The sequence below is a fragment of the Argiope bruennichi genome, chromosome 6, assembly GCF_947563725.1.
Source record: "Argiope bruennichi chromosome 6, qqArgBrue1.1, whole genome shotgun sequence".
NCBI classification, from domain to species: Eukaryota; Metazoa; Arthropoda; class Arachnida; order Araneae; family Araneidae; genus Argiope; species Argiope bruennichi.
The window spans coordinates 4,130,184-4,144,910 of record NC_079156.1 but is presented as its reverse complement, the minus strand read 5'-3'; the positions used below and the strand labels follow the sequence as shown (position 1 = coordinate 4,144,910).

The window sequence follows — 14,727 nt, the reverse complement described above, 5'->3', positions numbered from 1 at the left end:
GTAGATATTATCACTCTCCTGGACCTATCTTTTAGTGACTAGAATTTTTTTTCCCAACTAGTAGTTTAAAAAAGGGGGACAGTCTTTCTTTTTTTTGTGCTGAAATCCCACTTTTAAAAGATTTTAGATTTTACTATCCCCGATATAATGGTTCATGTTTATTAAAACATTTATTTGATTTTTTAGACATAAAAAAATTAGTATCAAGTTTGTATGACCTCATTTGTCTATTTTAAAATACTTAGTGCAATAAAAAGAAATTTTATTAAAATAAATTCAACACTTTGTATAATAATTTTTTTGGTGTGTATTTTTGTAAACCAAACCTTTTCTTTCGTAATTAAGTAAATGCTGTCTGAGATTTACTTTATGCAAACAAATACATATTTCAGGTTTTGTTTTTTCTTAAAATTTTAACAAATTTCAGTATTTGTGAAACTAATGGCATTTCTTTTAAAACTATTTAAGGCTACATTATTTAGAATTAATCATCTATTAGAAATGAGCTTTTTAAATGTTTAAACCATATTTTTTGATTTGCTATCAATTTCTGGCTGAAATATATTTTGGACATGTATTTTAAATAATTCAAAGTATAAACTTTTTAAATAATACAAAGTAGCTACTTTCAAACTGAGCATTAAAACTGTTTGCATTATGACTGAGATTTAGGAAAAAAGACTGTCTACATTAAAGGTAAAATGAACTTAACCATCACATATTGTTAAAACAGTATAACTTTCCTAATCTGTTTCATTCATTCATTTTTTTTTTTTTTTTGTAAAAATTTAATTTTTACTTTATCTCAAAGCATTATATAAAGTTTCTACTTATTAATTACAATTAATATTGTTAAATATTTTTTATTCATATATTTGTTTTATATGCCGAAATTTTCAAATTTTATATAATATGTAAGAATTTTTTTGAAAAGTTTTAAAAGCATTTAAATTCTTTTATGCCATTTATATGATTGGTTTTGTTGAATGTTTAAAATTTTTTTTTTATGTTTTTCAATACAACCATTTATTTTAACAAATCAGTCATTTTCAATTGCAGGTCTAGTCCGAAAATATTAATGGGTTAGAAGTAATAGGGATGTACACACACCTACATTGCTACAATTCTATTTTTATAAGAATAGATTGAAATTTCAAACACACATAAATTAAAAACAATTCATGTAAATGTATACTGAAATATCTATTTAAATAAAAATGAAATTTAAATAATTTATTAACCATAGATGTCTGGATTTCTCAATAAAATTTTTTCAAAAAATGCTCACAAAAAGATATTTTATATTAATTAAATTAGATGTTTCAAATTAATTTATTTACTTCACTATGGATTGCCACATGCAATGTTTAATTAATTGCATTATCATGCTTTAAAAGTTAACAATTTATGGAAAAAATTAGATTTTGGCTATTTTTAAAAATTATATATGAATGATATTTCCATTTTGATTAAAAATAAAGTTACAGATGATAAAAGGATTTTGAGAATTATAATTATAATTTTATTTAAAATTATTATTATTTTATATTACTATTAATCACATATTAATGTTATATATGACTTCAAAATAAATTTATTTTGTTATTCTATAAAATGCTATTATTTCATGTATTTTTACTTCCTTTCAGTTGTGGTGTTTATGCCACATAACAAAAAAATATCTAGTCTAATATAATAACTGTAGTTTTTGTTAAGTTATAATTTTTGAAACTTTTCTAATTGGCAGTATATAGTATAAAAGAATAAGGAAAATTTAACTACATTTTACATACATTTACATTTGTAATTAAGTTCAGACAAAATAAGTTGTTTAAATTTCAAGTATAAATAGACTTTTATTTGATTAACACTGGATGAATCATCTGACACGCATAATAAAATTAACATTAGTAAGATGAAGTTATACTTCTCTGTTCCTTATCTGAAAATCTGTTGCATGTATTTCTAATTTCAGTATACCTGTATGATGTATGTAAAGAAAAAAAAAGTAAACATAATATTTAGGATTTGTAGCTGCAATAACCATTTTCCAATAATATACTGGTATTTTGAAAATATTTTATAAACTTGCTACAAGTTTCCTAAATGATTTAAAGAACTGTTCTTATGTTAACTATTCAAGAATACTGAAATGTAGTACATATGCAACATAAAGGAATTCAAGGAGAAAAAAAAACTAATTCTGAATTTGAGAAATATAAAATAACTGTGTTTGAAGAGAAAAACAATCTGATATTTGATGACTGGCTGTACACCAAATATATTTAAAAAAAATTCTTTGTTCATTTGTTTTTTCTGGATAAATTTCTTTGCATTGCCTAGAAAATGAATTTTAAATTTTTTGTTTGATATTCACAGTTAACTCAAGCCAGGCCTTATTAGTTTCTACCAAAATTGAAAATTCGGAGTTGAAAAACAAGAGCAAGAGTAATTGTTATCATTACAGAGAAAATATCTCAAACATAATGAGGCCTAGTAACTAAATCTTATCTAAATAAATATCAAGTGGCTTGACGCTCATATCATGATTATTAATGTCTGCTAATTAGTAATTGGTTATTCTAATCATTGGGGGCTAAATTCCTCTAACAAATGGGAGAAAAAGAAGCCATTAAATTTTTGATGAGCATGGTGTTTAGAAATCTTTTAAATATAAAAATAAGAGCTTGGAATTTTTAATACTTGGATACATTTGGTAGTAGTCTCATGAAAATTATCTGTTAGCTGATTTTCTAAGATTTCAGATTGCACTTCACACAATTGAGACTAATAGAAACATGGAGTCCAAACTAGATATATAGCTTCTACATCTAACACAAATTTGATTGCAGTGCCTTTTTAATATTCAATAGGAAAACAAACTTTTTAAAAAGATTTTTATTTGTCTTTTCACGCTGCCATAATGTTAATTTCTAATAGTTCAATGTGGAGAACTTTCTAACATACATATCTTGGAGGGAGTGGGGTGGGATGCAATTTTACATCAGGCAAAAAAGACCAAGACTTATAAAGAACATATTAAAAAGTTTTCATTAATAATATTACTCCTTTCAGTACTGTAACATTTAGAAGAGAGTCTAGAAATTTTAGATCCTAGGATGTTGGAACAAATGTCACAGTTTTTTGATATCTGACAGTTTTAAACTCTTAAAATACTTTAATATCTTTTAGAATATTTGTATCAGTTCCTCTCTCTTTGTTACATCACTTATGAAATCATCACTTTCCTTCTTTTATCCCAAAAATATTAAATAACTCTCATTGTCCTGTTATGCTATCCATTTGTAAATTATCATATACTGAAGTATTTATTAGTTGTGTGCTTTTCCCATATATAGTTGTGATTTATAAAATATCAAGTAATTTTATACTTGTTTTGTAATTTCTTTTAAAGATGAAATATCTTTTTTTCTCCCCTAGGAATCTGGATAATGTTTGGATTTGTAAACCTTTTAATTTAGCAAGAGGTTTAGACATATATGTTACTGATAATCTGACAAAAATAATTCGATTAAGTGAGGCTAGACCAATGGTATGTTTTTTTATAACAATTTATAGATAAATTAATGCATTTTATATACATGTGTAGTGATATAATGTTAAAATAATTGCAGTCTGAAATATTGGTTTTTTTTTGGTACTTTAAAATTTAATGAATTGGTACTTCTTTATAGGTTGCTTGCAAATATGTGACTGATCCAGTTTTGTTTCCTAAAGAAAATGTGGGTTTAGTGAAGATGGATTTGCGTTTCATTGTCTTATTGAGGAGTATTCAGGATTTTGAGCTTTTTGTTTATGAACGATTTTGGCTTAGATTTGCAAACAAGTAAGCATATTATTTTTTGCATTATAAAAAGAAGCACGAATAATTATTTTCATTTAACTATTTTAAATGCTATTTATTTATAATTATAAATAATTAATTATAAAACTAATTTAAATTAATTAATTGATTGATTTTTTTAATCAAACATACATGGTATAGCTGTGCAGTTGTTTTGAAATGGCACCTAATGTATTCTAGTGAAAATAACATTATTTTTGGTACCCTAAATAAATATAGATTATGTGATTAATACTCAAATAAAACATTTCTTTTCTAGTTATGATAATATTTTATGTAAACTATGATTGTTCTATTATATTTCAAACAAGTCTTAAAGACTTTTATAAAAATTTCTATATTCTTCTATTATTTCTGCAATGATATGTATATCAACAGGGCGTGTAAAATTTAATGTCAACTACATAGTACTAACATTCATAATATTGAGTGTTTATTATGTTTGTAGTTTTTTGTAATTAAAATTGTAGCATTTAAGAAAAGATGATAAAGCCAGGTAAAACTTTTTGTGATAGCTATACATTTTGCTTGTTTTTTTATATAAAAAAAATTCTTAAACTTTTATTTTTATGTTATTAATATAGACTGAAATACAGTCTTTAATTTTTCATAGGTAATTTGTTTCTATTTATTTGACATTCCATCTATACTTATAATAAAGCTCAATGTGTGTGTGTGTGTGTGTGTGTGTGTGTGTGTGTGTGTTGGCGCTCTACAGGCCAGACCGTTTGACATACAGCTACCAAATTTGGTACATGTATACCTTGGAGGTTGGGAATGTGCACCTGGGGTTTCTTTTTTCGAATTTTTAATTAGAATTTTAATTATTAATTAAAAACTAACTTTCCCACCAAAAAAATCTTCCATTTTCCCCACCGCCAACTTTTTCGCCAAAAAAATCTTCCATTATCCCCAGCGCCAAACGAGAAAGGCTTCAGTTTTTTTTTCTCCCAACAGTAATGAGGCTAGGGTTAAAATTTTTCGGTGGATTATTTCAATCGGTTCTGTTTATTTTCTTAATGTTTGATGCATTTAAAATTAAACATTGCTAATGAATCAATCTTTCAGATTCATTCTGAAGTACTTTTGAATTAAAATAAAACAGAATAAAGGAAATTAAAAATTTCTAATCCGCATAGCGTTACCCCAACTGGCGTAGAAAAAATCACGTATTTGCGTTACGTAACCGGCGAAGAAAATTCACGCATGCCCATTCTGTTCTGATTGTTGCCATGACAACATTATCAATGGATGATTTAAATTATTTTTGGGTTAGTTGCATGCTTTTGTAAGTAAATTGTATTTATGTTAGTTATATATTTTTTGTATATGCTTATAGTTTTAAGTACATCGTTTTTTAAGTAGTTTTTTTAAAACCTGTTTTCAACCGTTTATTTTAAACGATTCGTTTTATTTTCTTAGTGTTCGATGCATTTAAATTTAAACATTGTTTATTAATCGATCTGCTCATAATGAATCTAAGAAAATTGTGTTGACCAACTCTTGAGATATTACATAAATTAAAAAAGATATTCTTTAGTGCCCATAAAGTTTAAACGCTGAGTGACTCTATTTTCAGTAATCAGATTATAAAAAAATACTTTGTTTCAGTAAAAAATATTATTATATTAATTGAAGATAAATTCTTTCCACTTTAATTTAAAGCATAAATTCTACCGTTTTCAACCGTTTATTTTAAACGATTCGTTTTATTTTCTTAGTGTTTGATGCATTTAAATTTAAACATTGTTAATTAATCGATCTGCTCATAATGAATCTAAGAAAATTGTGTTGACCAACTCTTGAGATATTACATAAATTTAAAAAGATATTCTTTAGTGCCCATAAAGTTTAAACGCTGAGTGACTCTATTTTCAGTAATCAGATTATAAAAAAATGCTTTGTTTCAGTAAAAAATATTATTATATTAATTGAAGATAAATTCTTTCCACTTTAATTTAAAGCATAAATTCTACGGGTGCTAACAGAAAATGAGAGAGATACATATTACGTTATGACTGAAGGCCTTTATAATAGTATGAATGAATTATATGATAATCAAAATTTGAAGTTTTAAAATATTTTGATGAAGAAGCTACTAAAGTAGAAATTGCATAAAATATTTAATTATTAAAATTTTAACGAACATTAAGATTGGCGAACCGGCTGGTCGTCAAAGGCGGCTAGTTATGTAATAATTCAAATAATTCAGTTCAGGAAAAGAAAGAGTTGGAAGCAAAGCAAATGTGACTTATTTGTAAACCCTATGTATTAAACAAAATGTAAAGAGAAAAAAAGATACTATATGTTTGATATCATTGATAAAAATTGCAATTCTTTGCTCCCTGGAGCAAATTAAAAAAAACAACCCTATTTACAAAAATTAATATTACATGGTTGGTATGATGGTTAATATATAGTATGTCTCTCAGATGATGTATAGCTATGTAATGTAATACAGTCCGTACAATGCCTAGGCTTGCTGAGTATCAAATTATCGATCTGTTCTTGGGGAATGTTGCACCACTCATCAAGCAATGCTCTCCGAAGTTCCAGTAGACATGTAGGAAGTGGTTGATGGGCTGCAACTTGTTGGCCAAGCATGTCCCACACATGCTGTACTGGATTCAAGTCTGGTGAGAATGCTGCCCAGTCCATATGGGTGATATTCTCCTATCGAAGGCATTCGTTTATGATGTTTTCACAGTGAGGACAGGTGTTGTCATCCATAAACATGAATTCTGCGCCCATGACGCCCCGAAACAAAAGAACATTTTGTTTCAGAATAATGTGCCGATAGATTTAGAATGTCACATTTCCAATTTGAACATGCAGGTCAGTTCTGGAACCCAGAATAATTCCTCCCCAAACCTGCCAACTCCCCCAATCCTGCACCACCATAATGGTGTCGTTCAATGATGTTCTCTTGGTGGTAATGGGTACCTTGCTCTCTCCGTATGAAAGTCTGGCGAGAATCAGACTGCAAGCTAAACCTGGACTTGTCAAAAAACATCACACAAGCCCACTGTTGCGGTGTCCACAATGCATGCTCTCTGCTCCAGGCTAACTGCAGGTGACATTAGTTGCAGTAAGTGGAACACATCCGACAGGCCTACGAGCATATAAATCAATCTGCCCTAAGCATCTGTACACGGTCTGCCTTGAAACTGTCGTACCAGTGACTGAAGAGAGCTGACGAGACGGATGTGATGCTGTGGTCTGTTTCGTTTGGCAATAACTGCCAAATACCAGTCCTCATTTGGCGTTGTAACTCGGGGGCAACTTGTGCTGTAACTTCTACTCGCATTACCATCATCTTAGAATCGTTGCTAATGCCTGGTAATGACACTCTGGGCGATTCCAAGTTCCTCGAATACTTCCAGCGGGGTACACCCACATTCCAGCTGCCTGATAATTTTATTACTTAAAAAATCATCCAAATGCCTTCTTTGTGTAATAACTATGCGGTTATTGCACTGAAAGGCTTATAAAGTGCTCATGAACAATTTTATTTCTTTGCCTGTATTCCTTATACATACACTCTCATCATTGTGACATTAGTATCAGTATCATCTGGTGACTTCCTGCAATTTGCATATGATTTTTGATGTATGTAGTTTTATCGGTGATATACGTATTTTAGAGTTCGATTTCCACGTAACTCTGAATTATCCTTAATGTATGGACATGAGTGTAAATTTACTTATTCCTTTTCTGCGAATACATCAAAATAACTCTTTGAAATAAGGGAAATCTATTCTATTCATTACAAAATTTATTGTTTTATTCTCATCTGTTAAATATTGATGTTGAAGATATAATGAAATATTTAATTATGAACTCAATATTTTCATATTTCTTTCATAAACTTCTCAAAAATGTATTTAAAACCTTATTTTAGAATCAAATATTCTTTTTTAGTAATAAATATTATTCTTGATGATATGGCATAATTGTGTCTTCTGATTTCTATTCGTAATAATTCCATTTTGAAACATAAAATATGAAGAATAATTATAGGTTTTTATATTATTTTAAAGAAGTATTTATTTTCAATTTTTATTGTAGTAATTATATTGAATTTGCTTCTTTAAGTTTAAATTGTATCATGATTATTTTTATATAATTAGGCAATTGTTAATTCTGTTTGAGCGTTTATTATGTATATTATTAAAATAATACAGTTACATATTTTTTAGCATTCTATCATATTAATAATATGTATTTAAAGTTATTTTGTAATTTTATTTTATATTAGATAAATATTGCCAACAATTGTCATAATGATGCAAATAGTTATTTTATGTTTTAATATTTTATTTTAACATTGTAGTTTTTTTTATTATTTTATATTATACCTATATTTTTATCGTTAATATTAAGTTATATTCTTAAAACGAATGAAAAAGTTTTCTATGTTCTCTTAAGGCCATTTTCTTTAGAAGATTTTGAAGATTATGAAAAGCATTTTACTGTGATGAACTACAGTGACTTCCCTCTGCAGCAGGTATAATTATATTATTTTTCATATTGTTGAAGTTCAATTTTTAATTTTGTGATAAGTTTATGTATTTTTTTTTCAGATGTTTTGTCATGATTTCATTAAACAGTTTGAAAAAGTTCATTCTCCTCATAAATGGAGTGACATTGAAGTAAGTTATAACTTAATTTTAATTGTTTCAGAATGTAGAAATGTTCTGCTGTTTTATAATGTTATATAAATTAAATTGCATTTTAATGGAGAATATTTTAAAACATTCTACTTTTCCTTTATTATATTGCTCTGTAATCTGCATTATACAAATTTAATTCTACATTTCATCAAAGGTGGTGGGGAAAAGTCATATTACTATTATATCCTTGAATTATAATTTACTTTTGTTTGAAAGTATTAATTAAAAAAAACTTATTTGAATATTAAAAGACATTCTCCAGTGGGGAAAAAAAAAAAAAAAAAAAAAAAAAAACTGGTTATACTTCAAGGGAATGAGGTACTACTTGGCAGTTCAATAAAATTCTTAAGAAATTGACTGTATATAAACATCTTGTGATGCAGTTTTAGATTATACCATAAAATTCTGTTTTGTTATAAATTTCCTTATTTAAGTAATTTGTAATTTCACTTAATCATTCTAAGTTTTTTTTAATTTTGTTTTGTTTACAAATCCTCTTTTTATATTATTTATGTATGTTACTAGTGTTTGGAGAAGATTAAATGTTGAAGGATATCTTGAATTATAAAATAAATTTTGAGTATGATTTCTCTCTTGGTGGTAGTAGATGAATGTTCATGGCTGATTCTACTGAGTACTTAAGTTTTTCTTCCTTAGGTATAGGATTGAATCATAGGTGATGCTACTACATGATTTTTCTGTGTGGAAATTGATGGATTCTTACAATTGAATTACATGCACAATAAGATGAATTGCAATACAATTACAGGCACTATAAGATACCTGTAATACAATTACAGGCAGAGTTGTATACTGACATGGCAGTTCTAAATTATTTTTAATATCTTACTGACTTGTTAAGAATTTAAAATGACTTTAGATGAATTTATCTGGATGTGAAAAAAATAGTTGTAGAAATAATCAAGAATTTCAATTTCTATGCACTTTTTTTAGGCGTACTTTCATCAGAAATTTATCACATAATCATTCCTTTTAATGATCCACATTTAATGATCACAAATTCTCATATTTAATGATTATAAATTCATACGATCTCTTTAAAGGCTTGTGTGTTAAACAGAATAAAACTATCATCCTAACAATATTCAAATTTATATATATATATATAAACATAGACAAAGACATTTGTGAGTTTTGATAGGTAGAGATTTGAAGAAAGAAGAAACTATTTCAATATGAATTACATACATTTCTTAGGAAAATTGAAACATACTTTGCAGTTCAAGCAACTGAAATAATAAATATTTATTATTATATACTGAAAAAAAATAGCCAATTTTCATTAAAAATTTGATATAGCTGTTTAAAAGTATAATCTTACAATAAACAGTAATTTCTTTTTACAGTATTTTTTTAATTGAAAAAGTCATTCATTTAAAGTTGAAAATAACATTATTAAATGATGTTTATTTGATATTGAAATTATTTTAAAGAATTTTCAGTTATCATCCTTTTTTTAAATTTAAAGTTGTTTTTCAACTAACTCTATTCTAGTTTGAAGACTTACAATTGTAATCTGATTCAACTAAAAAATTGCTTTAGGTTTTGTACCCTTAAATCTGAATATTCTATATTTAATTTCATATTTGTACAGTATTAACGTTTAGAAAATGGTATTAAATCAGTAATTATCCTTTCTAACATTATTTGAGAATTATAAAAGTTATGTAACTATTATTGCATCGGTCATTAATATAGTTACGAAGTCAAATTATCTAATCAGGCATTTTTTCACATTACACATATTAAAAATGATCAGGATTTTTTTAGAAAACATCCATGAATGTTTCTAAGCAGTGCTATAAAAAATAAAGAATATCACAAACTAATCTTGCTTATGTATTAAATTTTTTTTTATATAAATTTGTTAAAAAATCAATGAATGGTAACATTGCTTTGTATTGATATTTAGCTTAGTGAGATGCGTTCACAGTAATGAATTCTTCATAAGATTACAGATTATTTTTTTTTAAATCTACATATAGCGAAGAAAAACCTATCAAATTTTAGGTTAGGGGAAAGAAAATATATTTTATGTGAAGTTTAATTTGTTTTAAATGCCTGATTAAAATATATGTATATATATATTATTTTAATTATTTTTTTTATCTAATCTTTGTTTAGTTGGGAAACTCATTTTATTTTATAAAGAAAACTTATATGTCTTGTTTCCTTGCATGTTACTCATATCACTGCAACTTGATTACAAATACTTTTATTTTCCCAAGATTTAAAAAAAGGTTTTATTTGTAAAATCCTTTTTTTTGATCATGTATTAAATTTTTATTTTATTTTAGTCATTAAATTCTTATATTGAATAATAGGAGGTTGAATTTTTTATTGTTGTTATTAGAAATGTTTAAAAATGTATTACAATGAATTATTAAATGAATTATTTCAGAAAATTTGCATATTAATGGCATTACATTGATATTCATGTCTTGTGAGCTTAAGAGTTTGAATCTTTTCAAAAGTCTTTGAACCTTGAAAACAACACCTAAACTTCATAATTTTTAGTTTAGAAGTCTTTAAAGTTTGAAAAAATAAAATGACAAATATATTCTATTGTAAAATATTGAATAGTAATTTTATTCTGCAATCATTTGTATTTTGATTTGAATCATTCTTATTTCAGAATAAAATATATAAAATGATAAAGGATATTTTCATTGCATCAGCTTTGCGAGAACCTCCAGCTGGTATTGGAAGTTTTCCAGGCTCAAGAGCTATGTATGGTTTAGATATCATATTGGAATGGGACAGAAATCATAATGGTACGTAATTAAGGATGTTTTAAAGAACTTTAAAAGTTAAAATTAATTTAAATTTACTATACTGAAAATTATTAAATCGAAAACTTTCATTTGAGGATTTAAAAGACAAAAATGAATCTTATGCACAACAGAAATCTTTTGTATTAAAAAAAATGAGAATTTCAATTTGTCAAATAGCAAAGTCTAAAAATTCTCTACTTCATAGTTTAAACTTCCAAATATTTGCTCTTTGAATTATAAAGTGGACACTAAATATAAAAACTATACAATTTACCTGCTTAAAAGGAATTTTTGAATTAAAAAAAAATTTTTTTTCTTCTTCTTCTTTTTAAACAGTGCAGTTTTATTCAATATGATTTGACAGAACAAAACCAGTTTTGATAATATTATGCCAAACGCATGATATGCTTTCAAAGATTAAAAAAAATAATCAAAAGATAATCTAAAAATTCTATTATATGTTGTGATTTGTTATCTTTAATATTTTGCTGAAAATATAGCTGCTAGGAAAAAAAGTTTTAAAAAGTCTAACTGGATCAGTTACTAAAGGTAAAATATTTTTAAATTTTAATAGAATTTAATTTTGATGGAAATGAGGGATAGAAAAAAAGATATTAATAACTTTATGCAGTACACGAAGAAAGAAAGCACTTGATGTGTTAATGATTAAATCACTTATTGACCACATTTTAAAGATTTGAGGAAGCAAGAAAAAGTATTTCACTTTCGTTACAACCATGAAAAGTATTTTATTACATCAGATTAAAAATATTTTTAAAGATTATTTAAAATTAGGGGAAAATGGCATAATTATATATAATTAAAAATATTACTTTGAAACTTTCAAATTGTGTAAAAATTGTATATTTGTATTATACTTTCTAATGTTACTAATAAAATTTTGCTCAGTTTTTAATTTAATAAAATTTAATTTTTTAAAAAAATCACTTTAAACTATATTTTTCTATCCATCTTTAGGCCAAAATTTGTTATTTTAGGTCAAATAGTTTATCCATTGAATGTCAATAGGCATACACATTCACTTTTTATTAGTAGTATAGATTAATTTAAAGAAATATTGTGTTATAAATGTTTATTTACCTAGCTACAAAGAATCATTGATTTTTTTAAAGTGTTTTATTTATATTGGAAAGTTGATTTTCTTATCAAAAAGTCTGAAGTTTGGAAAAATGCAAGAAAATTATGAAATTTTTTTTAATGTAATATAAATAAAAACATGTTATTTATAAAATATTAAAATTGCAATATTTTATGCATGATCTTCCTGGGAAAAAAATCAAGAGATTAACTAAATAAAATATATTTTTAATTATCTATTTGATGCATGCAAGCTAATTTATGGTTTTGTTTGTTTCAGAGCCACAAATTAATCCTGTATTACTTGAAGTGAACTGGATGCCTGATTGTAAAAGAGCATGTGATTATTATCCAGAATTTTATGATGATATTCTTAGTGTTTTGTTTCTTAATGAGATAGAAGGAAAACATGTTGTGCAACTTTAAATGTCTTCTCCTCATGTTAAATATTAATTTCAAAGATTGATAAAGTTACAAGATTTGCTATACAAGAGATATATTTGTTAAATTTTTTAACATTTGCTTATAACTCTGTTATAAAAAAATCATTTTATTTCTAATTTCAATTACTTTATATCACAGAAGTGTTATTCTAAATTTCTTTAAGTACGTTTTATACTAAGATCAGAATTATTTTATTTAAAAATTATTGAATTTTTACTAGATCTCACAAGTTTTTGGTATTTTGCTACCCTGGGTTATATGCATGAAATTTCTTAAATCGACTATTTAGAAATATTTATTATTATTTTTTTTTATTAATCCAATTTGTTCAAATTTTTTTTAATCATATTGTTGAATTTGAACAATATTAATCATAGTGTTCAAAATTTTTTTGCAATTATCAACATGCATTTGATTGTCAATAGTAATCAGGTTAATAAAATTCGTTTTTGAGCATGTATATTATTATTTTTATTTATGTTTTAAAATATGGGAAATAGGGTGAGACTATTTGATTTAAACAATTGAAAACCATGGCTAAAAATTTTACTCAAAGATTTTATCCAGAATGTTTGCTGATATTTATGAAATTATATCATTAATATTTGTGCCTTCTTTATACTTTTAAAGTTTGCAAAGAGAGAGTGTTTTATTGATCTATTAAAGAAATTTTTAAACAATGGGGAAGAAAAACTACATGTAAACTTAAATTTTTATCTTTTCTTGAATATGTCATTTGAAGATATTTTTATTATTATGATGTTAACAAAGACAGTTTGTTTGATTTAAACACAATTATACTAATTCATTATTTATTATCCTTGTTCCTTTGTGAGTGATTTTATTTTTTAACATAGCTTTTGATTCGAAAATTAATTGTTACTGATGTATTGTAATGAGACTCCTACAAGTATTGCAAACGGGATATGTGTGTACACAGATTGATGAACAAAGATGTCTCAAAAGCAGATTAGAATTATTTTTCCATACCCGGCCAGAACGATTATCTTAATGTATTAGATGGAATTATATGAGCATTGGATTTTCTCTGCTTTTTTACAAAAAATATGGCTTATAAACATATTACCTGATTAAAAGTTTTATTGAAATATAAGGCATGTTTTTCAAATTTCCATTTTTTTGTTTTTAATGTTACTTCCTTTGTGTACTTGCAATGATTATATTTCCAAAGTCAATTAATGTTTTTAATTAATTTATTCAAAAAAATGATACTGGCAATGGACATAATAATATTTTTCTTTTTAACTGGTTTATTGTTTTATAAAATTTATTCATTTGTAAATTTATTAGTGGAAAAAATGAAATATTTTGGTGTACTTTTTGACAGTTATTATTTAAGCACAATAATGTAATGGATCCATCATTTTACTAATGTCAGATTTTATATCACTCATTGTTCCCAAATGCATTCAACCCTAATCTTTCACACAATTTTTTCCCTTTACTATAATTTGTGAAGAAATTGAATATATTTTAAAGTGAACTTTTGAAAAATGGTTCCATAATTCACGCTGCATTCAGCTGTAAGGAAAGAAGAATTTGTATATACAATAAGAATGTATTGAGAAGGATATCGCTTTGAATTTGTTGAAATAAACCTGGCTAATTTTGAATGCTTTCAATTCTGATTCATTGATTTTTCCAGTTTCTTTTCTATAATGCATTGAAATTAAATACTAATATATTGTTAAAATATCGCTTGTAATTCAAATTTATATTATTTAATACGAAGACAATACTTAAAAAAAATCATTATATATGAAATGTTCTGAAATAAATTTTATCCAAACAATTTTTTTTATTGTTCTTGTCATATTTTACATTCTTAATC

General features: G+C 25.6%; 1 protein-coding gene across 3 annotated transcripts in view; it reads left to right on the top strand.

Annotated features, from left to right (window-relative positions):
- LOC129971201 (tubulin--tyrosine ligase-like protein 12) overlaps nucleotides 1–14,509 on the top strand; it is a 41,228-nt gene extending 26,719 nt beyond the window's left edge. For 2 of the 3 annotated variants that reach the window (XM_056084770.1, XM_056084771.1), the window contains exons 10-15: nucleotides 3,442–3,553; nucleotides 3,696–3,847; nucleotides 8,294–8,372; nucleotides 8,449–8,517; nucleotides 11,195–11,333; nucleotides 12,712–14,509. In XM_056084770.1, coding sequence (XP_055940745.1) covers nucleotides 3,442–3,553; nucleotides 3,696–3,847; nucleotides 8,294–8,372; nucleotides 8,449–8,517; nucleotides 11,195–11,333; nucleotides 12,712–12,857 — 697 coding nt within the window. In that variant the 3' untranslated portion in view covers nucleotides 12,858–14,509. Of the gene's footprint in view, nucleotides 1–3,441; nucleotides 3,554–3,695; nucleotides 3,848–8,293; nucleotides 8,373–8,448; nucleotides 8,518–9,195; nucleotides 9,792–11,194; nucleotides 11,334–12,711 lie in introns of those variants that run through there. The other variant, XM_056084772.1, reaches the window with a different exon arrangement.
- Nucleotides 14,510–14,727: the final 218 nt, after the last annotated feature.